Source organism: Eumetopias jubatus, unplaced genomic scaffold (assembly GCF_037043125.1).
Source record: "Eumetopias jubatus isolate StellerSeaLion01/CBP00866 unplaced genomic scaffold, mEumJub1_p1.0 scaffold_11, whole genome shotgun sequence".
NCBI classification, from domain to species: Eukaryota; Metazoa; Chordata; class Mammalia; order Carnivora; family Otariidae; genus Eumetopias; species Eumetopias jubatus.
The window spans coordinates 76,047,743-76,074,409 of NW_028274817.1; the positions used below are offsets into that span (position 1 = coordinate 76,047,743).

At 44.5% G+C, this 26,667-nt stretch overlaps 1 protein-coding gene across 1 annotated transcript in view; it reads right to left on the bottom strand.

Annotated features, from left to right (window-relative positions):
* Window positions 1-2,023: 2,023 nt before the first annotated feature.
* Window positions 2,024-26,667, bottom strand: part of SMC1A (structural maintenance of chromosomes 1A) — a 38,618-nt gene continuing 13,974 nt past the window's right edge. Inside the window, exons 16-25 of the mRNA XM_028092850.2 lie at window positions 24,538-24,679; window positions 22,335-22,480; window positions 22,091-22,244; window positions 20,942-21,052; window positions 10,935-11,091; window positions 10,298-10,452; window positions 10,025-10,176; window positions 8,829-8,898; window positions 8,432-8,542; window positions 2,024-7,993 (exon numbers count right to left, since the gene is read on the bottom strand). Coding sequence (XP_027948651.1) covers window positions 7,910-7,993; window positions 8,432-8,542; window positions 8,829-8,898; window positions 10,025-10,176; window positions 10,298-10,452; window positions 10,935-11,091; window positions 20,942-21,052; window positions 22,091-22,244; window positions 22,335-22,480; window positions 24,538-24,679 — 1,282 coding nt within the window. The 3' untranslated portion in view covers window positions 2,024-7,909. The remainder of the gene's footprint in view (window positions 7,994-8,431; window positions 8,543-8,828; window positions 8,899-10,024; window positions 10,177-10,297; window positions 10,453-10,934; window positions 11,092-20,941; window positions 21,053-22,090; window positions 22,245-22,334; window positions 22,481-24,537; window positions 24,680-26,667) is intronic.

Here is a 26,667-nt window from a genome sequence, read left to right on the forward strand (position 1 = left end):
ATTAGAAACTTGAGGGAAAAAATGAAAAACTACAAGGAAAAATTATAAAAAGTACATTAAATGGCTTCTTCAGTGAACAATATTTAGTCATATTAATTGCTTACCACTTTTCAACTTTTCAAATCAAACTATCAAACTACAGACAACACGCATACCAAAAAAACCTTACTCATGATTACAGAATTCAATGTTATCAACTTTGACAATATATAAGACCAGATGACAGAAGTTGGGGAGGTTGACAGTGGAGAAGGGGGCAAAAAAGAAAAGACATTCTCATCTAACAAAAGTTCTGGTCAAGAAATATTGCCTCTAAGTCATGGAAAATGAAATAAAGGTGTTATTTAAATTCAGAAAAGTAGTACAGAAACTAAATTATATGAGAAGTGGGGAAGACAAGAGTCGAACTTGGTGTGATCTAAATCATTCGTCATAGCAGGACACCAATGGATTAATGTCTGAAATTGCTAAAAGACAAATGCTCACATAATACAATATTTAGATATGGAGGTCACAATCAGAAGAAATAACTGAAAGTGGTTGCTAATAATGAAAAGTGGTAGGGTGGGAGTGGGGCTGTAGAACTCACTTTTCATGACCTTTTGTAACTGATTTAAGTTTATTGATTTGTCTTCTAAATAATGTGCCTACATTACTTCTATTTTAAAATGAACATGTATTTAATTTTTAAAAACACAGAAAAAGGACACTCCTGCCCACCACTTCCTCCCTCCAAATTCCCTTGTTCCTGCAGACCTAATGGCAGCAGAATAGAATAAACTTCGGGAAACTTGCAGTCTCCCTTCCTGGCTCTCCCTTACATGCAGCTCTTCCGCAGTCAAACTGCAAGCTTTGTTAGTCTGCAGTCGCCTTATTTACCCCCACCTCCTGGCTTGTTTTCATTTCCCAGGCCTGGAAAGCCCTTACTCCTCATCTCTATCAGTTGGGATCCTATTTATTTTTCAAGGCTCAGCTCAAATTCCTCCTCCAAAAAGTCTTCCTTGGTCCCCTGGTAGAACTTTTTCCTCTCTCCTCAGGGACTCTGAAGTCTTCATTCGTGGCTCAAATTATGACACATGTTCTCTCTCCAAGTATATTACTTGGGTCAGTATCTCATGCCTGCAACCATCTTTCACCGGTGTGAAAATCACCGGAGTGATCTTCCTAAAATACCAATCTGACTCCGTCACTTCCCTGCTTCAAACCCTTCTACAGCTTCCCATTGCCCATAGGGTCAAAGCTAAGCTCAACTGCCTGGCTTCCGCCACTTCTTCCACCACATGAGACAATGCCCATTCCCCCCAAAATCCATGCACTTCCACACTCTTCAAAGAACTTTGCTTAGGCAGCTCTTCTGCTTGGAACGTTCTATAGCCCCTTTCTACATGGTAAACACCAACTCTTCCTTCAAGATTCAGTTCAAACGCCCCTTCTCTATAAAGGCTTGCCTGAGTACTCCCTCCATCCTTCCCCACCCCACAGAGGAATGGTCCTATAGTCTCACCCTGCCTCATCTAGATTTCTGCTGTATAATCTCTCGCCTTTGGTGCACTCACCTGCTTACTTATCTGAGTCCCCAATTAAACTATGAGTTCCTAGAATTCGGGGAGTATATCTCATCCCCAGAACCTAGCATGATGCAGGAACTCAATGTATGCTTGTGGACCAAACGGGTGCAAAAATGATGACTGAGTGGATCCGAGAAAGAACAAATGAGCTAACAAATGAGTGAATGCTTATATCACTGCCTGAGTGCAGGAGTTAATATGTGAAAATGAGTGAGTTCTCCATGAATAGGTGAACAAATGGACGATGAGTGGATGAATGAATGAGAAAAAGAAGCCAGTACGTAAATGAATGAGAAGTGCTGTGCCAGTGAGGATGTGAGAGAAAGAATGAGTGAATTCCCACCTGTGTCTTGTTTAAAACCCACCTGGAAGACCTTCTGCCCTGCTTTCCACCCATCTATAGTGCACACCACAGTGTTAACTTCTTTTAGATTACAAGAACAGACACACTCAGGTTAGTGATGGAGATTTATTGAAGCATTCATAGGGAAATAAGGAAGACAAAAACAGCTACACAGGCAGCCTCATGGAGGAACAGAAACTCAAAAATGGTTCATGATCCAAAGCAGCTCTAGAGCCTGGCTTATCTTGTCACCCCCTCAGCTGCAGGCATCTGTTGCTCCCTTCTCTAGTGCTTCCCAAAATGGTGACTCAACTTCTTTCTGGCTGTATTTATACTCCTCCTACTGCTACTTAGACTACCTTTCTTTCTTTTTTTTCCTGCTACCCTCCTCGCTAGCACTTGGCCTTCGGGGGCCTCACAGCTTCTTGGCCTCCTGGCTCCTGCAGCTTCCTGGCTTCTGGGGCTTCGGTTCTAGTTCATCCAGGGCTTCTCTTGTGTTGCAGCTTCTGTTTGCTGTCATTCCTGCAGCCTCTTCGATTCCTGTTGCCTTGCTACCTTGTGGCTCTGAGAGTCTCATTGCTTCTGCTGCCTCGTGGATCTTGTCTGTTCAAGCCTTCTGCTGCTTTGTGGATCTCACATTCAGGATTTTGTCTCATGGTTTCTGTTCCTCGTGGCTCCTGCTACATTGTGGCTCCTATTGCTTCATGGCTTCTGTGTCCTTTTGGCCCATTGTTGTCTTGCTGCTTCATGGCTTCTGCTACCTTGTGGCCCCGTGTTCTCATGATATAAATGTTTCATGGTCCCTGCAGCTTTCTCCTTGCTTTTGCTGTTCAGCTTCTGGCACCCCTCATCCACCACTTCTGTCTTGCTAAATGCTAATTAATTGTTCACTTCCGAATGCCTCACGTTTAGCCTCCCTGGAGGCCATTTGATACAGGCCATCCCTATGAGGTGGAGTTCTTATATCCGTCCACCTAATAGGCTATAGCCTAGAGATTGGCTGTCCTTGAGTCACATACTATCCCAAACCATTTGTGGCCAGGATTGTGAGGTCACATGGTACAGAGCATGGCAACTCGTGCTTAAGAAACCCCTTAGAAGGGACTGTGGGCATGGCAGGTTTGCTGAGGGTTTCCAGAAGGGGGCAGTGTAATTGGCAAGCTTCTTGCTTGGCCTGTCCAGTACACTGACCTTCAAGGCCAACCTTAGTCCCACCTTCTCCCTGGCCACTTCTGCCTGTCCTGATCTGTGATGGGAGAGATCAAGGCTCTAGTGGTGATGGGGAAAGGGAACTCAGGTTCCAGTTCTGGCTCCGACACTTTCTAGTAATGGGACCTTGGGCAAGTTCCTTCCCCTCCCAGGGCCTCAGGAGGGGGTTGGACAAAGTCTTTAAGTTCCCTTACAGGTCTGACATCTGGGCATCTCACTTTAGGTTACTGTCTAAGGGACGGGAGTCTTACCTGGGGAAGCCCTCAAAAACATCTCTTGAGGTAGGAAAGAGGGAGTCAGAGTCCTGGCTTGGAAGAGCCTCACTGCATACAGGAGGTGCTTAGCCAAGATTTATTGAACTGGATGAATGGATCAATGGCTGGGAGGAAGGGAGGGGAGGGTGGGGACCACACAGCACACAGAACGTTTAAAAACTAACTTGAGGGAGGAATTCCAGTGGCTGAGGCTGGAAGGAGATTCTGACTTGGATGAAGAAAGAGAATGACTGGGATAGGGTAGGAACCTGGGCTACTAATGGGCACGCATTCTATCCTCTCAGTCACCCTCCACATCCAGTAATCCTCAATCACCAAGTCTGGCTCACACTTTTATTGCCTCCAATCCATTCCCACTGCCCTTGCCCCTGGGTAGGCCTCCCGGGCTTTTCAAAAGCTTCCTAGCTGATCTCCCTGTCTCCATTCTCCGTCACAAATGCATTCACTCACGCATTCATTCACTCAAAAACTATTTATTGGGTGCCTGTTTTGGGTCAGGCACTGTGCTTTTTGCTGGGGATATGCCAGTAGCAAGATAACCCCAGGCCCATCCCTGTGGTGCGTTCAGCTTATTCAAACACACAGTGTGAGAAATTGAGCCAACAGGGAAACTACAGGCATGGGAGCATACAGTATGCACATTTAACCTAATCCATTTCCAGTGGCTGACCATAAAGAGGTTTATTAAATTTGCATCTGACCCAGCGTCTCCCCTGCTTAAAACCATCCCATGGTTCCCACAGTTCCCAAACCTGGCTGCACCCTACAGTCATGTGCTCATTTTTCTAAGCACTCAAGATCCTGAGGCCTCACCCCAGTTACAAAAACCAAATTTTGAGAGGCTGGGGCCTGGGATGCTACACGTGGTTCTGGTGCACAGCCAGTTTGGGAACCACAATGTCTCATGAGATAAATCTGAACTGTCAAACCTTGTTTTGGTACTTCTGAACTATTTTGCTGTTTCTTGCCTTCAGGTCTTTGTGCATACTGTCCCCACTACCTGGAAATTCCTTCCATTTCAACTGGGTAATTCCTACAAGTCTCTCAAGACTCAGCTCAGGTGTCACCTCCTAGACTAGAGGATGCCTTCCCTGAACCTCTACATAAGCTACAGGCCCTTCCTCTTCCATGCTCCTGTCAGAGGGCTATCAGACTACATGGTTAACAGCTGTTCTATGAATCGCCTCCCCTAGTGAGCTCCTCAAAGGCAGGGTAAAGATTTGACTCATGTTTGTGTCCCTGGTGGGCAACACAGTGATTCCCAGAGTGAAGTGCCCAGTTAAAGGTAAACATGGTCACGGAGCACTCTTCAACTCCCTAGACCAAGGCTTCTGGGTCCAGAGTATAAGGGAGTCAACCTAGTGTCCTCCAACAAGCCCTAGGGATTCTATTTGGATCCAGCTTACTCCTGGAAACACACTGTGGCGTCAGCTCTCACCTGAGCACAGCCTTCACTGAACACGTGGTTCCTTTGTGATGATAGAAGGCAGTGTGGCACAGTGGGAAAGCACTGGGCAAGCACAGAGATCCCTCCCGGTTGAAGTCTAGGTTCTGCCAATGAACCACTGGGATCTAGGACAAAGCCTCTCACCTCTCTGAGCCCCAGGACCTAAGTCCTCTGCAGCACTTGCGTCCCTGTGGGCCAGGGCTTTAGTCCAAGGCATCTCATCTAATCCTTTCCACCCTGTGAGGTAAGAATTAGTTATCCAGATTATTATCCACACCTACTGAATTATATTTCCAGGGGCGGGACCAGAGCAAGGAGCTCCACACCCTTTGGATGTGGGGGTGCAGCAGGGAACAGCTGCTTTGCATTATAAGCCCTTCTGTACTATTTTACTTCCTAACCAGTGTATATATTGCTTTGATTTTTAAAAAGGAAAAAAGAAAAATCTTCACAAGTGATTCTGGTGCACAGCCAAGGTTGATAACCACCCTTGTAGTGGAGAAAGCACAAGACTGAATCGGGGGGGGCCTGGGTTCAAATCCTTACTGTTACCTGGTAGCTGGGTCACTTAACCTTCCTGGGCCTCAGTTTCCTCATCTGTAAAGTGGGGAGAATAGTGATTGCTACCCTGAAAGGCCTGTGATGATCTAGGTGCCAGCCAAACTGCTTCCAGCACACTTCATCTTCCCTACATTGCTGCAAAGTAGGGCACATATTAAGTCCTTCTCTACGTGAGGAAACTGAGATTCAGGGAGGTGAAGTAATGAGCTCAAGTTTCTACAGCTAGGATTTGAACCAGGGCGACTCCCAAATTGTGCTTTCAGATATGCCAGCATTTCCCAAACTTCAGCACATGTACCACTGGTGGTATGTGACTTCTTTGGTTGAACACAGACAAATTTATTTTGAGTTATGCCTTTTAATATGTATTAGAAAAATACATAATTAGCACATCAAACCCGTGGTTTCACGGATATCACTACTTAGGATGAAACTGAAGTAGATAACAACGTTACACCTAAGACAACCTCAAGAAAAATATCGAGTAAATAGTACAGGAGGGCAATTTGGAAGTATCTATTTAAAACAAAAATATAAATAGTCTATGACTCTGCAATTCAACTTCTAGGAAGCAACCCTAGATAAACTCATATACGCACGTGCGCGCATGTGTGCGCGCGCGGGCACATACACACACACAAATGTTCCTGTGTCGTATTTTGTAATAGCAAAAAGAGAAAACAGTCTTAACTAGCTATCACAAAAGAAAAGGGTACGATGTGATACGAGTCATATGATGGCACTCCATACGGCAATTACAAAGGATGAATTGAATCTACATTTAGCAAAAACAACATGCACAAATCTCAAAAACACTGTTAAACGAAGAAAGCAAATTGCAGAACTCAATATACCATTTGTATTAAATACACAATATTTTCAATGAGCTCATATATGTCAAAGTCTTAAAACAGTCTAGATGGATGTACAACAAACATAACAGCAGTTTAGAGGGGGAGGGGCAATGGTAGTCAAACAAGGCTAGCTCTACTTATAAATCTAACGTCTTAGAGAATGGATTCATGCGTCACTTGAGTAATTAGAACAGATTTAACTTTGAAGAAACAACAATGCAGTATACAATCGGGACAAGGTGATGGTCTGACAGTGTATATGAATGAGCAAAGGCTGACCTCATGGCAGCAGACTCTGCTGCCTCTGCACGGTCCCTGCAGCTGACACGGGTTAGTTCCCAGAGGGAACTTCACACACATTCGGCCGGGATGTGGCCCAGGCTACCTCTCCCCGACTTCCTCATGACCTGGGTTGGGGCCCAGGCACCTGGTTACATGACTGAAGCTATAGGCTTCGTTAGGCCCTTCACTTACCGGGTAAACCCCATTGGTGCCCTGGAACTTTCTCAGTAACCAAGGCATTTAGCATCTCCCATATTTGGAGGTTCCTTCTGTCCCCAACAATTGGGATTAGAGCCCTCAGGGGTCTAGGTATGAGAAGGCTTATATTCTGAGGGGTCGGCACCTAGTGGGCTCCAAGCAGGGATAAGGCCCCCAGTGAGGAGCTTGACATCATTAAATCCTATGAGGTAGGTAATATTGTTAGCCCCATTTTACAGATGAGGAAACTGAGGCACAGAAAGGTCAAATGACTTGCCCAACATCAAACTAGTAAGTGATTTTAAAAAAAGGACTAGAACCCACAAATGTCTGTCCCCAGAGCCCAGGCTCTGCTCCTAGTGCCCAACCAAATCCTACCAATTTGTCAAGGTTCAGCTCAAATGTGACCTTCTCCAGGAAGCCTGGAGGTGATCATCTTCTTCTCAAATTCAAAGTACCTATAAATATGATTCAGCTGACCATGGGAAACCATGAACCCACTGCATCTCCTCGGTAGGAGGGTAGAGATCATATCTGATTTAGCTCTGTATTTCTAGAATAGAGCCTGACAAATAGAAGGTGCTCAATATATGTCTGACGAATACACAAATGAATGAGAACACAAATGAGTAAATGAGGGCAACTTCATGTGACTGATTCCTATGAGGTCCTGAATACCTTTGCCCAGCTCTGGGGTGCTGTCATACTAAGCTCTCTTGGAATCAAATTCAGCCTAGGCTCCTTCTAAAATGGGTCTCCAATATCTTTATTATTTTGCAAGCACGCCCATATGCACACACGCGGACACATATATACACACATACATACCCACACACAAGCAAGATGCAAGGGGCCCAAGGGACCCATGATTATGGGTGATGGGAGGGGGGGAGGTCTGGGAGAGGGGAAGGTAGGGAATGGACAGATGGCCCTGTTCAGCTCAGTTCAGCTCAGCACCTCCTTCCAAAGGCCAGGATGCTCCCTGAAGCTCAGGAATTTTTGCTCCAGACCTAACATCACCTCTGTTCCTCTTCATGCTTGACAGCAGTGCCTAAATCCCATGACTATACCAAACAGGGACGGGAGGTAGGGGAAGGTTGGGAGCCAAATATCCAGAGATTGGGAGAGGGGCAGCTTAGGGATCCAGACAGGGCAGGAGGGCAGAACTACTGCTACTGCTCATTGGGGTTGGGGTTGGCATCTGGGTACTTGGTGAGGTCGAAGGTCAGGACTTTGCTGATCACACAGTCCCCTTGCTGAAGGAGGAGGGAGAAAAAGAAAAATGAAATTGTAAGGAGAGAATTAAGGCGGGGGGTCTAGCGCCCCAGGACCAGGGGCCTCAAACCCTCCTCCCTACATACCTGCCCAAAGCCCAGGCAATGGTTCTCTCTGGGTGTGAGAGGATGTGCTCGGTCCCATGTGCCTTCTCTCCCTGCCTACCTCTGCATTCTCCTCCTTTTCTCTGCTGTCTGGCTCTTCTGCCTGGCCTTTCCACCTGTCCCCAGACGCAATAGCCCTGCCCAGCTGGGCAGGCTAAGCCTCTAGGGCAGGGCTCCAACAAGCCCAGATGGCTGTTCAGGACCTGAGTCCCTATGCTCCCCCGCCCCCGTGGCCCTCCACTGCAGCCTTCCCTTCCTGCCCTGGGGAGTCAGGCAGGGAGAGTGGGGCTGGCTCCTGAGCCAGGCCCGCCCTACCTCGGGGTAGACTCCAATGAGGCTCTCAGCCTTGGTGTAGAACTCCTCCTTGAGAGAGATGACGATGGCCTGGAAGTTGCAAGTCGACTGCTCCTTGATGTAATTTGCCACCTGTGGGAGGGGCCGCCAGGCACTTAGCAGGGCTGAAGACTTAAGACTCCCTTGTGTCTTCCAGTCAGAACCAGAGGCAGAGGGATGGGGTAAGGGGTGGAGGGTAAGGGGAAGAGAGGCTGAGAGGCCACTGACTAGCACGGCGTGGATGGATGACCCTGGGCCCAGCCTCCCGGGCACAGAGAGCAGGCAGCAGGAACGGCTAGAGCACACTCAGGAGTTGCTCCCTGAAACCCAGCCCCAACCTAGGGGCCTCCCTCCCGGGCCCCACTTTCCTTGCACCCACCTTGCCAATGTTGGTGTTATCCAGGGCAGCATCGATCTCATCCAGGACGAAGAAGGGGGCTGGCTTGTAGCTGGGAGGGAACCAGTAGGTGAGCTGACACTGATGGGGGCAGGGGTGGGGCAGGATAGCCCCAGGGCCCATCACACAAGGCCAGCATCCCCCTCCACTTCTTCAGAGACTAAAAAACTCAGGTCTTAACGTTGCCTGAGCCCCGGAAGGCCAGTTTACCAACTGAACCCTCCTGTGCATCCAACCTTATGCTCCAGGATCCTACAGAACCAGAAGACATGGTTCTCTCCAGAGCTTCCAGACCGGCTGGGGAGATAAAGCTGTCCTAGGCTCTGACCACACTGTCCAAGCTACCTGGAGGTCTACCCCACCCACCTGCGCCATGCTGTTGTGGCTCCCTGCCTCTAGGCACATGCGGCACCCACTGCCTAGAACGCCTCCTGGTGTCTCGGCTAACTTCTACTCATCCTTTGCATTTCCTGCTCAAGTGTTACCTGCCCTCGAAAGCCTTTCCTGGCCACCCACACCCTCCCCCGCATTGGGTTGGTGTCCCTCCTCTGTGCATCCATAGCACACACACTCACCCAGTTACAACACTTAGCTCACTGTTTACACATCTGGCTTTCACTAGACCATGAGCTCCTCAAGGACAGAGACCATGTCTGACACATCTGTGTCCCTAATCCCCCAACAGAGTCTGGTACAGAGCAGCCCTCAAGAAATGCTCGCTGAATGACACTGTACAATCAAGTATTAAGTTGTGGGGGTCAGATTCAAGTACTACTGGCATTCAGGAGGGGGAGGTCAGGGTATGCCACAGCTGGTCAAAGCAGGCTTCCTAGAGGAACAGGAGGAGGAAAATGAGATGTGAAGGCGTGGTGATGGTCAAGCTAGATTTGCACAGAAAGGGCTAATTAGCCAGCAACCATGTAAGCAAAAGCCTGGTGGTGGGACTGAATACATGCAGGGGCCAGTGAGGGCATGCTGAGTGGATGAGGGTGGATGGGAGAGACAAGTCCAGGAAACCAAGGCCAGATGTGCTGTAGTAGGTAGGGAAACAGGGACGCAATCCAGATTCCACCAGAACATCTTCACCTCTGCAGATCTCTGCATGTCCTTGGGCCCCAGAGCCTCTGGCGGCCTCAGTTCAGTCTCTCCGTCAACTGCTCTGGGAGGAGCAGCCTTACCTGTGGATGGCAAAGAGCAAGGCCAGAGCCGCCACTGTTTTCTCCCCCCCTGACAAGTTGTCCATAGGCCGGAAGCGTTTGCCAGGAGCCACACAGTTGTAGTTGATGCCGTCCAGGTAGGGCTCCTCAGGGTTCTCGGGGCCCAGGAAGGCCTAGGGAGAAGGCAGATGGGTCAGGATCTGGGTTTGGGTCTAGATGAGGACAGGGACAGGAAGCCTAAAAGGAAGGGCAATGTGATGGTGGGGGCTAGCTAGGTAAGGGACTCCAGCCTACCTGGGCACTGCTGTTGCGGGATAGGGCCTTGTAGATCTCATCGATGTTGGTGGCCACAGATTCAAAACAAGCATTGAAGCGGTCAAAGCGCTCCTTCTTGATCTGTTCGAATGCCTGCTTGGCCTTCTTGGCTCGCTTTCGGGCTGCCTCAAACTCTGCCATGAGGGAAAGACAGGTGACCCCTCAGTGCCCAGGCTCTGCCAAGGCAGAGGACCACGCCCTGGCAAGAATGACCTGTAAATGACAATCCACAGAGCAGGGACATCCCAAAGGGAGAGGAATGTCTGGGGAGGGCCCCAGGAAAATGGCCCCACAATCACTTGTAACCATCGGGCCAGCCACATAGCACAAAGGAAGAAACGTGGGCTTGGAGCCACACAAACATGAATTCTACCCTGGGCTCAACCAGCAGCCAGCTGTGAGACCTTGGGTAGGCCATTCACCCTCTCTGAACCTCAGAGAGGTTTTTCTACTCCATAAAACAGGTGTGGTAACTAACCCCTACTGTTTAGGGCTCTTGGGAGTTTCCAGAAAGCACATAAAAAGGGGAGCTGCTGTGATGTGTAACAGTCCCCTGCCGTAACTCCAGCCTTCTGTCTTCCCCTTAGACAGTAAAAGTAAAAGGGGAAAATCTTACCATCTGAGGTCTCCTGGAACTTGTCTCGGACACTCTCCAGCTTCTCCATGGCTTTCATGTTAGGGGCAGCAATACGCTGGAGTACACTTTGCTGCTCATTCAGCTTCTGCTGCAGTGTATTCATCTCCTGTTTGATCTCCTCCTCAGCCTGGGCATCCTGTAAAATGCAGGCCCAACGACATCAGGAAGGGCCAGGTCCCTGTGCTCAGGCCCCCACAAGAGATGCTCCACCAAGCAGGGCCTGAGGACTTGCTCCCATGCCAAAGGCAGGTTCTTCTTCCCTAGCTCGGCTCCTTCTACCAGGTCCTACCTACAGTAACCATTCCCACCATCCCTGGAAATTACAGGCTGATGCCACTTTCTCATCTCTAGCCCTTCCCCCAGGCCCTGTCAACCTCTCTGTCTCTCAGGAGGAGCAGCTGGTGGTGCCCCTCTCTGGCTCTCAGCCCAGGCCATGAGCCAGCACCATCCCAGGGTGACCTAGAGGCTCCCACACAGCCTGGTCTGGACTACAGCTCCACAATGAATAAGGCAACTCACGTTTTCTTCTCAGATCACCACATCTGAGCAAATTCCATTTGAGTTTGGTTTTAGGTCTTATGGATATTACAATGCATGTCTGGGTTTGTGCCTTTCTGCCACTTTTAGCCAATAAATATTTACGGAATGCCTTCCAAATGCCAGGCACTGGGGCCCTCATATCCTGTGAGCCATGGTTCCTGTGCTTACAGAGCTCATGGACTAACAGAGGAAGGCATATATGTAAACAATCAGAACACTGTACAGTGAACACCAAAACAATGATAAACAGATGGTGTTGGGTCAGCACATAAGAAGGACACCTAACTCAGACTCGGGCTAGGGAAGGCCTCCAGAAATATGTTTAAGCTCAGGCCCACAGGATGAATAGTGAGGACAGGGAGAAGGAACAGTCTACGCAGACAGGAGCATCACATGCAAAATCAAGGATCTGCTCATGGTTCATTCAAGGAAATCAAAGCAATTCAAAAAAGTAATCAATTTGGGGGCGACTGGGTGGCTCAGTCATTAAGCGTCTGCCTTCAGCTCACGTCAGGATCCCAGTGTCCTGGGATCAAGCCCCACATCGGGCTCCCTGCTCCACGGGAAGCCTGCTTCTCCCTCTCCCGCTCCCCCTGCTCGTGTTCCCTCTCTCGCTGTGTCTCTCTCTGTCAAATAAATAAAATCTTAAAACAAAACAAAAAAGTAATCAATTTTAATAAATTTCAAAAGCCAAAAAAAAGGGCAATTCAGTATGGCAATAATAGCAACTGTGTGTGTGTGTGTGTGTGTGTGTGTGTGCGCGCGCGTGCGCATGTGCACGCGCACATGCATGTGCATGCACACTGGGGGGAAGAGGCAAGGCTGGAGACGTACAGAAGCCCAATGATAAAGGGCCTTTTAAGTCTTAAAGAGGTTTGGACTTTATCCCAAGGGAGGTGAGGTACCACTGAATGACTTCAAGCACAGGAAGGACATGAATATGCACAAATGTATACATAAATATATATATATTTTAGAAAAGCCCTTCTATAAATCTCTATATACTGTTATGAAGAGGTCTCTTGGATATTTCACGTTTAAGTGAAATATGCAAGGTACACAATAGAATGCCAATTTTTTATCTAAGAGAAGGAATATGAGTATATTTACATACAAATATATTCATATTTTTAACATAAAACAAAAAAAGAATAATTCCAAAAACTAATCAAAATGATTACACACAGAGGAATGGAGGCGAAGGGGACAAGGAAGAAGGTGAAACTTCTCTTCATGTACCTGTAAGTATACTTTTGGTTTTAGAAGCATATGAAGATTTTACAGAATTACCAAAAAAATTAAATCAAAATGTGAAAACCACAGGGCCAAAAAACTGTTGGGAACAAGATATTCACAAGATACCAAAGAATCCCCCTAAAGATTACTTACTACTTACAAAGGTAAGAAATCTGGCAATTGATACCTTAACAGAGGATCAAACTTAACATCATGAATCCTCACATCCTCACATTACATACCTCATGGCAAGATGCAATATAGAGTACACAGCATCACCAGTGAAATGTTCTGGCCAAAAAATTACTTAACCCAAATCCATCAAGCCTCCAGATGAGATCAAACTTCCAATTTATAGGAAACACAAGGGTAGGTGGAACAAATTAAGCAATAATGATAGGAAACAAATTATCCATTCAAGGGCGCCTGGGTGGCTCAGATGGTTAAGCGTCTGTCTTCAGCTCAGGTCATGATCCCAGGGTCCTGAGATCAAGTCCCACATCAGGCTCCCTGCTCCTTGGGAGCCTGCTTCTCCCTCTGCCTCTCTCTCTCTGTGTCTCATGAATAAATAAATAAAATCTTAAAAAAAAAAAATATCCATTCAAGACAACACATAGACTCTTCAAAAGATCAGTGTCATGAAAAAAGGTGAGGGGACTGCTCCACATTAAAAGAAACTAAAAAGATAGAACACCCAAAAGCAATACATAAACCTTGATTGGATCACAGTTTAAAACAAACAATTATAAAAAACACTTTGGAACAACTAAGGAAATGTGAATATGGGCGATATTAGATATGAAATTATTATTTTCTTAGGTGTAATATGGAATTGCAGTTATGGAACAGAATCCCTTGTTCTTAGCATGCTGAAGTATTTAGAGTTCAAGTCTGTAACTTCCTTCAAATGGTTCAGCAAAAACAAAAAACGTGGGGGCGCCTGGGTGGCTCAGTTGGTTAAGCGACTGCCTCCAGCTCGGGTCATGATCCTGGGGTCCCAGGATCAAGCCCCACATCAGGCTCCCTGCTCAGCAGGGAGTCTGCTTCTCCCTCTGACCCTCCCCCCTCTCGTGTTCTCTCATTCCCTCTCTCTCTCAAATAAGTAAATAAAATCTTAAAAAAAAAAAAACTGTAGTGTGGAGGGAGGGAATCAACTAAGATGGAGAGAGAAAAAAACTGGAAAAATAATCATTGTAGAAAAATATTCTACAGTGAAAGGTATATGGGTGTTCACTGTACTGTACTTCCAATTTTTCTGTAGGTTTGAAAATTTTCAGAATAAAGTTGGAAAAATAAATCTTTAAAATGCAAAAATGAGCAACCCCCTTAAAATGGAAAACTAAATAAACATGACAATATATTAAGCTGGTTAAACATTTAGAGAATTCTTTTTTTTTCTTTTAAGATTTTATTTATTTGACAGAGACAGCGAGAGAGGGAACACAAGCAGGGGGAGTGGGAGAGGGAGAAGCAAGCTTCTCGCTGAGCGGGGAGCCCAATGTGGGGCTCAATCCCGGGACCCTGGGATCCTGACCTGAGCTGAAGGCAGACGCTTAACGACTGAGCCACCCAGGCGCCCAACATTCAGAGAATTCTTTCAAATTACTTTAAGAATATAGGAACATGGCTGTACATGCCCAATTAGCTATTAGCTTAACGGCAAAAAGGACCTCAAGGAAATCTTCAATAATCAAGTTGTTACTAATAATACCTCATTGTGATTTTCAAACTATTATATACAGAATAGAATAAAGTAAATATGTTATTACGTTAGTGTTGCTAGGAACCAAGATTTTCAGCAAGAATAACTGGGGAGACAAACATAAAATCAATGACGTTAAACTGTGAAAATTACAATTTCAATTGGAAGTATCAATATGAACTCACGATACATTTTTCCCTCAAAATAAAAAATGCATCTTGTAGCCCAGTATACTGAAATATTCTAGAAGCACTGAGCAACCCAGCAGTCATGAGCACTCCGGTGTTCAGATGGTAGTTGTTAAACAGCATTTCCCACTACAAGAAGTCAGCGCTCCTCAGTGAGAAATGGGGTATGCCAGATTTTGGGAAATGTAAAGGATGAGACTGGACATACCAAGCAGGGAAGACATAAAAGACTGTAGAGTTGTGTCAAAATGATTCAGAAGCCAACCTGAATGGGTTCCCACCGGCCAAAGATGCAACAACTTGATCAACAAGAATAATAACCACAACAGAGTGCAACATATCTCATGTGTTTAAATCCATAAGTTCAAAATGATACAAAAACAACTCAGTGAACAAATCTTGAGAATGTCAGAAAACTGGCTCATTATTTTATAAACTAGTAAATAAAAGAATCAAGTGCATATATATCCACCTTTCCTACATAAACTGCATCTCAGGGTAACCAAATGACTGGTAAGAGGAAATCTCTCTTTACAGTGTTCCAGGTAATAAAGAAATGATAGGGTAAGATGATCACCATTTTGCAACCACAGACAAATTAATCAATCTAGGCAATAACCACCACAGCTGCAAATCACACAAAAAGAACCACAACCAGACATTACCAGCCTCCTGATGGATGTTAACAACATCACTTATGAGGTATTCTTGACCAAAACAAACCCCCAAACTTGAATCTAATCAAACCTATAGATCTGAGCTGTCCAATACGGTAGCCATAAGCCCACATGTGACTACTGATTTTAATGACTGTTGACTCATTTAAAAACTGATACTCAGTTACTAGAAAACTTTTAAGTGTATCTGGAACAAACATGGGTATGTGGTTCTTTTTTTCTATCGTAAAGTTTAAGATAGCTAAATACAGATCAAATATATCTGAGGAAAATACAGCATCCAAACTGAGATGTGCCAGAAGCATAAATAGATACTGTATTTTCAAGACTTAGTACAAAGAGACTGTCAAATACCCCATCGATAATTTTTATGTGTTTATACACTGAAATAATTTTTGGATATACTGGGCTAAGCAAAAATACAGCATCAAAATTAATTTTACTTTTTAAAATATGACATGTAGGTCATATTATATCCCTATTTAACAGCACTGATCTAACTACCCACTTATAGGAAGAACTACAGGGGACACCAGAACTATTTTTGTGCTTTGTTCTCGGGGAACATCAAGACAAATCATAGGATACAGGGGCTCCTGGGTGGCTCAGTTGGTTGAGCATCTGACTCTTGGTTTCAGCTCAGGTCACAGTCAGGGTCATGGGATCGAGCCCCACATCGGGTTCTGCACTCAGCACCAAGTCTGCCTGTCCCTCTCCCTCCCCATCTGTCCCTCCCCCTGCTCAAGAACATGCACACACTCTCTTAAATAATCTTTAAAAAAAATCATAGGATACAATCAACAAAGTACAGAATGTGAAAAATCCTTCAGGAGAAATGAGCCAATTTCTTCAAAAACAAAAAATTCTGCAAAGAAAAATAAAAACTGATGGAGGGGCATCTTATACAGTAGTCCCCCTTATCTACGGGAGTACATTCTAAGACCCCCGGTGGATGTCTAAAACCATGGACAGTGCCAAAGCCTACATACTGTGTTTTTTCCTATACATACATACCTACAATAAAGCTTAATTTACAAAGTAGACACTGTAAAAGATTAACAGCAATAATACAATAGAACAATTATAACAATATACTGTATTACAAGTTACACGAACGGTCTCGCTCTCTAACTATCTTATTGTATTGTACTCATCCTTCTTCTTGGGATGATGTAAGATAATAAAAAATGCCTACATAGGGGTGCCTGGGTGGCTCAGTCGTTAAGTGTCTGCCTTCGGCTCAGGTCATGGTCCCAGGATCCTGGGATCGAGCCCCGCATCAGGCTCCCTGCTCGGCGGGAAGCCTGCTTCTCCCTCTCCCACTCCCCCTGCTTATGTTCCCCCTCTCTCACTATGTCTCTCTCTGTCAAATAAACAAATAAAATCTTAAAAAAAAAAAAAAAGCCTACACGATGAGATGAAGTAAGGTGAATGACATAGGCACTGTGACACAGCACCAGGTAGGCTACTACTGACCTTCTGATGATAGGTCAGAAGGAGGATCATCTGCTTTCAGACTGTGGTTGACCACGGGTAACTGAAACCATGGAAAGCGAAGGCAGAGACAAGGGGGGACTACCATAGATTAAATGAGACTTAAGAGTCATATCAACCAACCACCTCACACCAGTCAGAATGGCTAAAATTAGCAAGTCAGGAAACAACAGATGTTGGTGAGGATGTGGAGAAAGGGGAACCCTCCTACACTGTGGGAATGCAAGTTGGTGCAGCCACTCTGAAAAGCAGTATGGAGGTTCCTCCAAAAGTTGAAAATAGAGCTACCCTACGACCCAGCAATTGCACTACTCAGTATTTACCCCGAAGATACAAATGCAATGATCCAAATGGGCACCTGCACCCCAATGTATATAGCAGCAATGTCCACAATAGCTGGAAAAACTATGGAAAGAGCCCAGACGTCCATCAACAGATGAATGGATACGTGTGTGTGTGTGTATGTACGCTGTGTGTGTGCGCATGACAATCAGGGAAATGTGAATACTAATTATAATACTAAGGAATTATTTTATAATTAGCTCCAAAATTAAGAAATTATTGGGTTTTTGGTATAACGATTCTAGATATTTTTAAGAATTATCTCTTTTAGAGATACATTCTGAAATATTTACAAATAAAATGCCATGATGTCCAGAATTTGCAGCTGACCCTTGAACAAGAGGGTTGGGGCATCAGCCCCCCACACAGCCAAAAATCCACTTATATATTAACTTGTGACTCCCCTAAAACTTAAATTACTAATAGCCTACTGTCGACTGGAATCATTACCAGTAACATAAACAGTGATTAACACATATTGTAAAGTAAGCTAGAGAAAAGAAAACGTTAAGAAAATCCATTTATAGTACTGTACTATATTTACTGAAGGAAATCTATGTATAAGTGGACCCGCACAGTTCAAACCCGTGTTGTTCAAGGGTTGACTATATTTTTAAATAACCCAGGGGTGGGGAGAGAGGAGGAAGTGGATGGGGTGCACATAAAACAAGTTTGGCCACGAGTTGCTAACTGCTGAAATTGGTGATGGCTATACAAGATAGCACTGTGCTATTTTACTTTTGCCATGTGAAATTTTCAATAAAAATCTAAAAATAAGAACAAAAATCAACTTGAAGTGGCTCCTACTGGACAAGGATGGGACAATATGAGGCATCAAGAAGAAAAATGACTCCAATAGAGTCATCAAAATACATTTAAACAGTTAAGTTTACACTAAATACAAATTAAAAACCTTTAAAGGTTACAAGGGCAACCGCCTCATTCCGAAAGCTAGTAAATAAAGGAAAAGAATGAAGTATTTATCCTACCTTTTCTGTACTGGCTGTATTTCAAGGGAACCAAATAGTTGATATGGGAAAATTCTTTTTAGAATTCCAATAAATAAATGGAGGAGGAAAGGAAGAATTAGGAAATTACCATTTTGCAACCCTTGATAAAGCTAGGCAATGATCATTAAGAGCTGCTAAAACCGGGGCGCCTGGGTGGCTCAGTTAAGCACCCGACTCTTGATTTCAGCTCAGGTCAAGATCTCATGGTCCTGAGATCGGGCCCGACATTGGGCTCTGTGCTCAGTGGGGAGTCTGCTTGGGATTCTCTTCTCTCCCTGTCCCGCTGACCCCCACCCCCAGCTCACACATGCACGCTCTCTCTCAAATAAATAAATAAAAATAAAATCTTTAAAAAAAAAAAAGCTACTAAAACCAACTTGTGAAAGGCTGACAAGGAACTTTATAAAAATTGACAGGCTAACAATACCTGAACCTGTTGATCAGGATTATTTTTCTCTTAACTTTGTATTATGTAAATTTTCAACAGACACAAAAATGCAGAGAGTAATATAATGCACCCCCATGTACTTAATACCCAGGTTCAAAAATTATCAACTCATGGCCAATACTCTGCCATCTATACTCAATTCCTTTCTATCTTCAATTATTCTAAAGCAAATCTCAGACATACCACTTCATCTACAAATACTTCAGTATATCTCTAAAATGGTTTCTGAATCTCAGCACTATTGACATTTTGGACCAGATGACTCATTGTTGTGAGGGCTGTCCTTTGTGCACTGTAAGATGTTTTGCAGCATCCCTTGTATCCACCTACAAGACACCGTCAGTAACCAATTATGACAAGTGGATGTTGCAAGTGTCTCCGGACATTACCAAAAGTCCCCTGGGGAGGCAAAACCCATGCACCATTGAGAACCACTGCTATAAAAGATAAGGCTACTTAAAAAATAAAGCCACAATACCATCATCTCACCTAAAAATAGTAACAGCAATTTCTGAACATCATAAATTCTTTGGTCAGTGTTCAAATTATCCTGATTGTTTTGTTAAAAAAAAAAAATTCTTCACAGGTTTTTCAAAGCAGGTTTCAAATAAGGTACACACATTGCAATTAGCTGATCTGTCTCTTAAGTCTCATTTAATAGCTAAATTCCCCTTCCTCTCTGCAATGGATTCACAGAAATGCCACATATTCCCGCTGGTTGATTTGTCTCTCATAGCCAATAAAAATTTTCCCTCTGTTTGGTTTCTTTCATTTATCAGTGGAAGAGACCAGGCCCATAGTTTCCCACAGTCTGGATTTAGCTAACTGCATCCCTGTGTTTTTATTTAACACGTTCTCTGGCACTGGTGTTTCATATAATTGGTGGCCATAAAAGCTTGATCAGATCCTTGTGGGAGTTTTTGACAAGAATATTTCACAGGTAATGTTGAACACTGACCAAACTTAGTACAAAGATCAAAATGACATTCAATGTCAACTTATGCGACGCAAAAGAAAGTTCACAAGTAGACAGCACCACCTGATATATTCCTGCCAAAAATAAACAAAAAATGAACCAAATCCAATCAAACCCTAGATTTAAGTACCAGTTTACAGGAAATACAGGGAATGGAAGAACACGTTAAATAACATCATAGGACATAATCAAGCCAAATTCAGAATGTAGAAAACTGTACATGACCAATGACCCAATTTCTTCCATAAACAGGTATAAAAAAAATAAAAAGGGATAAGAAAATGGTACAGACTAGAAGAGACCACTTTTAACATATGAACCTCCTTTGAATCCTGATGTAAATACAGACCAAGGTTTTTTTTTTAAAAGAATGGTATTTATGGGATATTCGTGCAAATCCAAACATTTACTGAATATTAAATGATATTGCAGTTAGTCTTCAATTTTTTTTGGTATGATACTGTTATGTTTTTTAAAATGTCCTTCTTTCTAGAGATATAATTATGAATGAAATGTTACCTGGAATTTGATTTAAAATATGCCAATTGGAAAGGGAGGGGTATAGAAAACGAGATACCATATGCTGCTAACTGTTGAAGCTGGGTGATGGGTACTGGGGTTCATTATATTATTCTATTTCTGTGTATGTTTGAAATTTTCCACAATAAAGATTTCTTTAAAAAAATCATGTCCCCCTGGCCATAAGGATGGATGGGAAAGCATCAGGAAGTGTTTAGGAGGTTCCTGCAGTAGGCCATGTGAGAGGTGAAATGGCCTGTACTTGAGAGACAGTGGAAACAGAAAAAAGGTAGAATTCAATAGATATTTAGGAGGTAAAATGGATAGGGCTTGGTAATTCGATGAATACGCAAAGTGAGAGGAGTCGTCGAGGATGAGGCACAGATTTCTGGTTTGAACCTGTGGCTGGCACTGAGGAGAAAGAGCAGATTTGGGAAGGCTGGGGGTTGAGGTACCTGTGGAGCATAGCACACATGGCAGCTGGGGCCAAGGGGGTAAAACAGATACCCAGGATGCGAGAATGCCAAAAGTGAGAAGGGAAGGGCGCCGGGGACAGAGCGCCGAGGACACCCAAGGCCCATCTGCTCGCTGTAAAGGAGCATGTCCTTTGTGTGTGCACCTGGGCTGAGAAGTGTACATGCGTGGAAGGGGAAGACTGGCAGCAGGCAGGGACAGGGGCAACTGAGGGTGGTGGTGGAAGATGCGCCTGTATCTGTTCCCCTAAAGCACAGCTCCTTCCCTTCCTCGCCAGCCTGCCCCTCTTTTTAGCTGTGGTCTCCATGGGGCCCCCGGGTGGGCTGACTCTCCCTTTGAACAGCTGGGAGGATGTCGCTGCCCCCGTGGCTGATCCTCACCTTCAGGTCTTCACACAGGTCACCGTAGTCAATCTCGATCAGGGCCTCTCGTGCATAGATGCTGGAAGTTCGCTGGGAACCACTCACTGAATCCTCCCCCTGGGAGCTACCCTGCAATGGTGAGAGGGAGAGTCCAATGGAGCACACTGGCCACAGAATGCCCCTCTAAAGGGGGCCGGGGGGGGCGCTCCTTTGTAGCCTTCAAAGTCTTTTCGAAGCACCTTGCTGGAGCACCTGTGGCAGGACAGCAGCTCTGAAGGCACAAAGACCTCAGTTCAAAATCGGGCTCTACCACTGACTAACACTGTCATCCTGGGCAAGTCATGGCTCAGATCCTGACACCGGAAACCTGATTTAAACAAGCCCTCAACTGTAACATGGGATACTGCCTGCCTGGCAGGGTTGTGTTTAGGATTAGGAGTAATTATGTCGCATGTTACCATGGCGCCTGGCACATTTCTGGTGTTCAAAATATTTTGCTGAATTAAACTGAAACGCTATTTGGGAGGAGGGAGGGAGAGAGACATGTGGGGCTGAGATACATGCCCAGGTCTAAGACAGATATATGCAAAGCTCCTCTCAGTTAATGTTCCCACCCCTTGCTACCAATCTTCACCTTCAGTGCATAAAATGCCTTGGCTCCTCTATTGGCTAGTGTCCCTCCCTTTCCTATGACTAAGCCTTGTCACCTCTGCATTGCTGATGTCCCTTACCCAACCCTCTCCTGGCCAACCTCCCTCACTGCAGCTCAGCCATCATCTCTCAGGTCCCCCATCTTCCATCTTCCTTTGCTCTTGGCTAATGTCCCTCAATTGCCACTCTTAGCAATATCCAACACCTGCTAGAGCTTTTAGCTCAAGTCCCTAAGGTTACAGAATGATTTCATCTTTTCCTGGCTTCCCATCCAGCACCACCCCCAACTCAACTTCCCTTTCATACCAAGGCTACTACATTTCCCCTACCTGCCTTCACAGCCTCGCCCTGCGCCTCATCTCCCCTGCATCCCTCCTTCTGTCCCCCACCACCCCTGCCCACCATCCTTTTCCCTTTCCCCCTTCTCCCCCCGCCGCCCCCAGTCACTTTCATCCCCCATCCCTGGTTAATGCTGTTCATTGCCAGTCCCACCACCAGCCGTGATCTGATACTCACCTCTTCCTGACTAATGTCATCCATGGTGCCCTTAGACAGCGGCAACTTGATATCCTGCATCTTGCAAGCCTGCAGCAAATTGTGGCGGTCACTGCGTTTCTGTTCCAGCTTGGTCTCAATGGCTGTTACCTCCTTCTGTAAATGGGTCATTTCCCTAAAAGGTCCAGATAGAGAGGTGAGATCCAAATCCAGCAGGCTGCCTGCTCTACCTAGGTCCCCCAACCCCAGGCCTGAACCCACTCACTTGTTGGCGCCCCCCAGTTTCTTACGAATCTCCTCCATCTCATGATTCTTGTCATTCACCTCCGACTTCTTGGCCAGGTGCTGATTCTTCAGGTCTTGTAACTGGGCCATGGTCTCATCTATGATCTTCATGTGTCTTTGCTCCTCCTGGTCCCAGCAGGGGGAACAGGACAAGAAGTGAACGTTTTCCTCATCTCCTCTAAGATCTCTCCCCTTGCCCCCTACCCTCTCCACCAGGCAGAAGGAGCCTCCAAGGCATGTCAGAGCCTCTCTTCAGGAAGCTCTCCTTTCACATACCACCATCACCCTTTAGGTGTCTCTTTATCTTTTTTCAAATTTGGTTGCCCTCCCCCCACACCCCATTATACAAGTTGCCTGATATAGGAAAGTACAAAGAATTGAAACAGTATCAAGTAGAAAAAAAAAAAAATCACTCGTAATCCCACCAGCCAGAGACAACCAATTAACATGTTAGCCTATTTCCTCCTAACTCTACTTACAGACAGACTCTACAGAGTTGAGACTAGACTGCAATTAAAACTCTATATTCTGACTTAATGTTATATTTGAGCACCTTTTCCACATTAAAATTACTGTCACAGGCAATATAACATCAATGTTTAAAAAAACACACACACAAACAATACTATGTATTTTCTATGAGTACACGGACATGAATGTACAAGTATTTAACTAAATGCCTATAAGGTCTGGAAGAATACCCACTACATGGGATTAGCTCCAGGAAGAGGAAAGGGAGTGGCATTGAGAGTGGTCAGTCAAGGGGACTGTAGTCTTACTTAATAGATCTGATTTTTTAAAAGGAAGAACGTTTGGTTTTCAATTTGATCTTAAAGTCACTTAAAGGGGACATATCTGCCACTTCCTCCCAAATGGCTCATAAAAATATGCATACACAGACAATGCAAAAACACATATGGCATGTCAGTGATTGGTGAATCTTGGTGGCAGGAGGCAGGAGTTCTCTGTAGTAGTCTTGCCACTTTCTGCTAAGTTTCAAATGATTTCAAAATAAAAAGTTAAAAAGTCATAGAAATAGGATTCTGGATCATTTAGCTGTCCACTTACTCCTGCCCGATCTGCATTTGCATTTAAGATTCCAGTGACAGTAAAGAGGACTACTTTAATTATCAGGGTTTAATGAAAACACACACATGCAAGCGCACACATACATACATACACACCTCCCTAACAACAACAAACATAGGCAGACATAAAAGTCAAATGATAGGTTTAAGCCAAGTGAAGAGATCAAATCACCTCAGGAGGGGATGCTGTAGGAAGAACAAAGGTTTCACAGGAATTTAAAGAGAAAGAATGTAGGAAAAGTGAGTCGTCAGACAATACCCAGTGACTCAGGCAAGCTCGACTCAAACTGAGCCGTGGCCATCAGCAGCACTGGAGCAATATGAAGAGGGACTAGGTTTCAGCAAAACACCATCATCAGTTGTGCTAAATTAATGTGGTTAATTATAAAAATTAAGTTATAAGTCTGTCCTCGCTTTTTGGTGAAGAGCTCTAAGTATGTATGTTTGTATGTATTTAACATCAAGGATATTTTTAAAAAGATCTTAGGTCTTTAAATGGGGTCTGTGTATTACTAAAATTTGAAGACCATTAAACTACGCAAATACATATATGAACGTAGCATAATTTGCTAAACTCTTAACTCCCAGAGGACACTGGACAGTTTCCAATATGGAACTATAAATGTTTGTAATAAACATCAACCTCCATGCATGAAGCTGTGCCAGCATTTTGGATTTCCTCAGGTATTACTGACTAAGAGGAGATAAATATATCCTGAAGACTCTTGATGGATGGTGCCAAATGGCATAAGAATGCTGGTCTTGTGCACCGTGGCCAGTATTAATCATCTGGGTTTTTGTTTTTTTTTTTTAATCTTGGGTAAGGTGATAGGAAACAAATTACATCTGACTGTTGCTTTAATTTGCATTTCTTTGACTTCTAATAAGGCTAAATTACGTGTATGTGTTTACAGGCTATTTGAATCATCTTGAACTGTTTGTGCCTCTTACTCATTTTTTTTTTCCCCTATTTAGGTCTTGGTGTTTCCTTATTTCAAAGGGGCTTTTGAAATTATGGATATTATCCTTCTATCATATCTCTTCCAATTTTTCCTCCCAGTTTTTAGTATGCCTTTTTATGCTCTCCTTCCTTACCTTCTTGAGCTTTTCTATCTCATTTTCATCCTTTTTCACTGTCTGCTCCCACATGTGTACTTTATCCTGGTCCTCTTTCAGTTGGTTCTTTTCAAAATCCAACTGGATGCCCAAGCGAGTCTTCTGATTCTCAAACTCCAAACTGTGGGGAGAAAGGAGAACTAGGTCCAGGATGCAGGGATTCGGTTACTGCTGAATTTCAGTCACCACTCAGCTCATGCCTTCACATCCACATAAAACTGTTCCCTAAAGATGGAGAACTAAGTCCCTCAGCCTAACCTTGTGGATATGGCACAAGGCAGGGGAGATTGGGCCAAACTCCACTAATCCCCTTTTATATACTGGAAGACTCCAGAGCCCTCCCCGGTTCAGGTGCAAAAACGTCCACCTGAATCCACCAGCTATGATAATTCCTATTTATTAAGTTTCTGTGTACTTTACATAATTACCTCTAATCCTCTAATTAATAGTTCCACAAGTAAGCATTATCATCCTAATTTTACAAATAAGGAAACATGGGCCAAGAGGTAAAAGACCTTGCCCAAGGCCATACAGCTAGTAAATGGGCACATGTGAGATTGGAAGCCAGGTCTAACACCAAAATCCAGGCTCCTTCTCCTATGGCACCATCGCAATATAATATGATGGGAAAAGAGGTCTGGCATCCAAACCCTGCCATTTACTAGTAGTGTAATCTCGGGCAAGTTATACTCTCCACGCCTCTGTCTCATGTGTAAAATGGAAATAACAATAGTACTTACTTCAAGAGTTATTGGGAGATTTTTTAATGAATTAATATGCATCAAGTCCTGAGAAGCATGCTGGACACCCAGTAGGAACTTAATAAATTTTAGTTACCATCATTATTGACAGGTATACTGGCTGCATTCTGCTCACATTTGCTCATGGGCTTTGATTCTTTCCAACTATCACCCCCCCCCAACACACCCATATCCCAGAACCTTCAAGGAGCAGAGCTTGGGTAGTTAAAAAAAGCCATGGAGAACATACTAGATTCCTGCCATTGCCCTGCTCCCTGTCTCTTCGGAAACTCAAGAGTATATAACCAGCATCCAGATACTAGCAGGCCAGGCAGGACTAATTTCCAACTGCCTCCCCACTCCCCCAATATGGTGTGACAGATGCTGCCAGATGTCATGCTAGCAGCTTAAACCTATTAGTCACTATAATCCAAATGGAATGTAATTAACTCTATAATTTTGAGCTATGCAATTTTAAGTCCAATCTCCTAAGCATGACTCATAAAGCCCTCTGTGATCTGGCCCCTGCTGACCTGTCCACCACCCCCGCCTTCCTCCTGACCCCATTTATATGCTCCAGACATTCAAAAACTACTTAGTTTCCAGTACAAGGTATACTCTCTCACACCTCTGAGCATGCTGTTCTCACTGCCTGGAACTCCCTTCTGTCTGCTGCCCAGCTGGCTAAGTCCTACTCACTCTACAGACATCTAGTTCATCACTTCTTGTTCTGTAAAAGCTTTCCCGACAGCTGTGAGCAGGTTCTTCGTTTCTATTACACTTTTCTGGGCTTTCTCCCTTTTTGGTGCAGTTAATTATATCCCACAGTTCATTACACACTGATGTTCGCTGTCTGTGCAAGACCCTTGTCTCCATCCCTGATTTCCACTCCCATTATTTTCCCTATGGTGAGCATGTACTCCAAAGTGATGTACGTGTATACATACATACGTACATGTATAGACTTAAGAATGCATATCCTTGTAAATATACTTGTTTTTAAACTTACACAAACGCAGTGTTCTAAATTTACCCATGTTACTGCCTATAAATCCAGTTCCTGCTTTGAACTGCTACACAGTATTGTATAGTCTGTATATTCATCACATTTATAACTTGTATTTTCCATAAGTGATGGCTGTCCACATTGCCACCAACATCCTACTACCACAAATGATGCCAAGACAGACAAGCCTGAATGTGTCTCTTTGTGACCCAGTGGCAAGACTCTCTGAGATATATACCCAGCCAGGAGTGGCTTTGCTAAGTCACAGAGCTTATGTAGACTTATTTTCACCAAACACTGCTAGACTGTTTTAATTTGTAGTTTGCTGATTAGGAACAAGACTAAACATCAATTTGTAGTTAT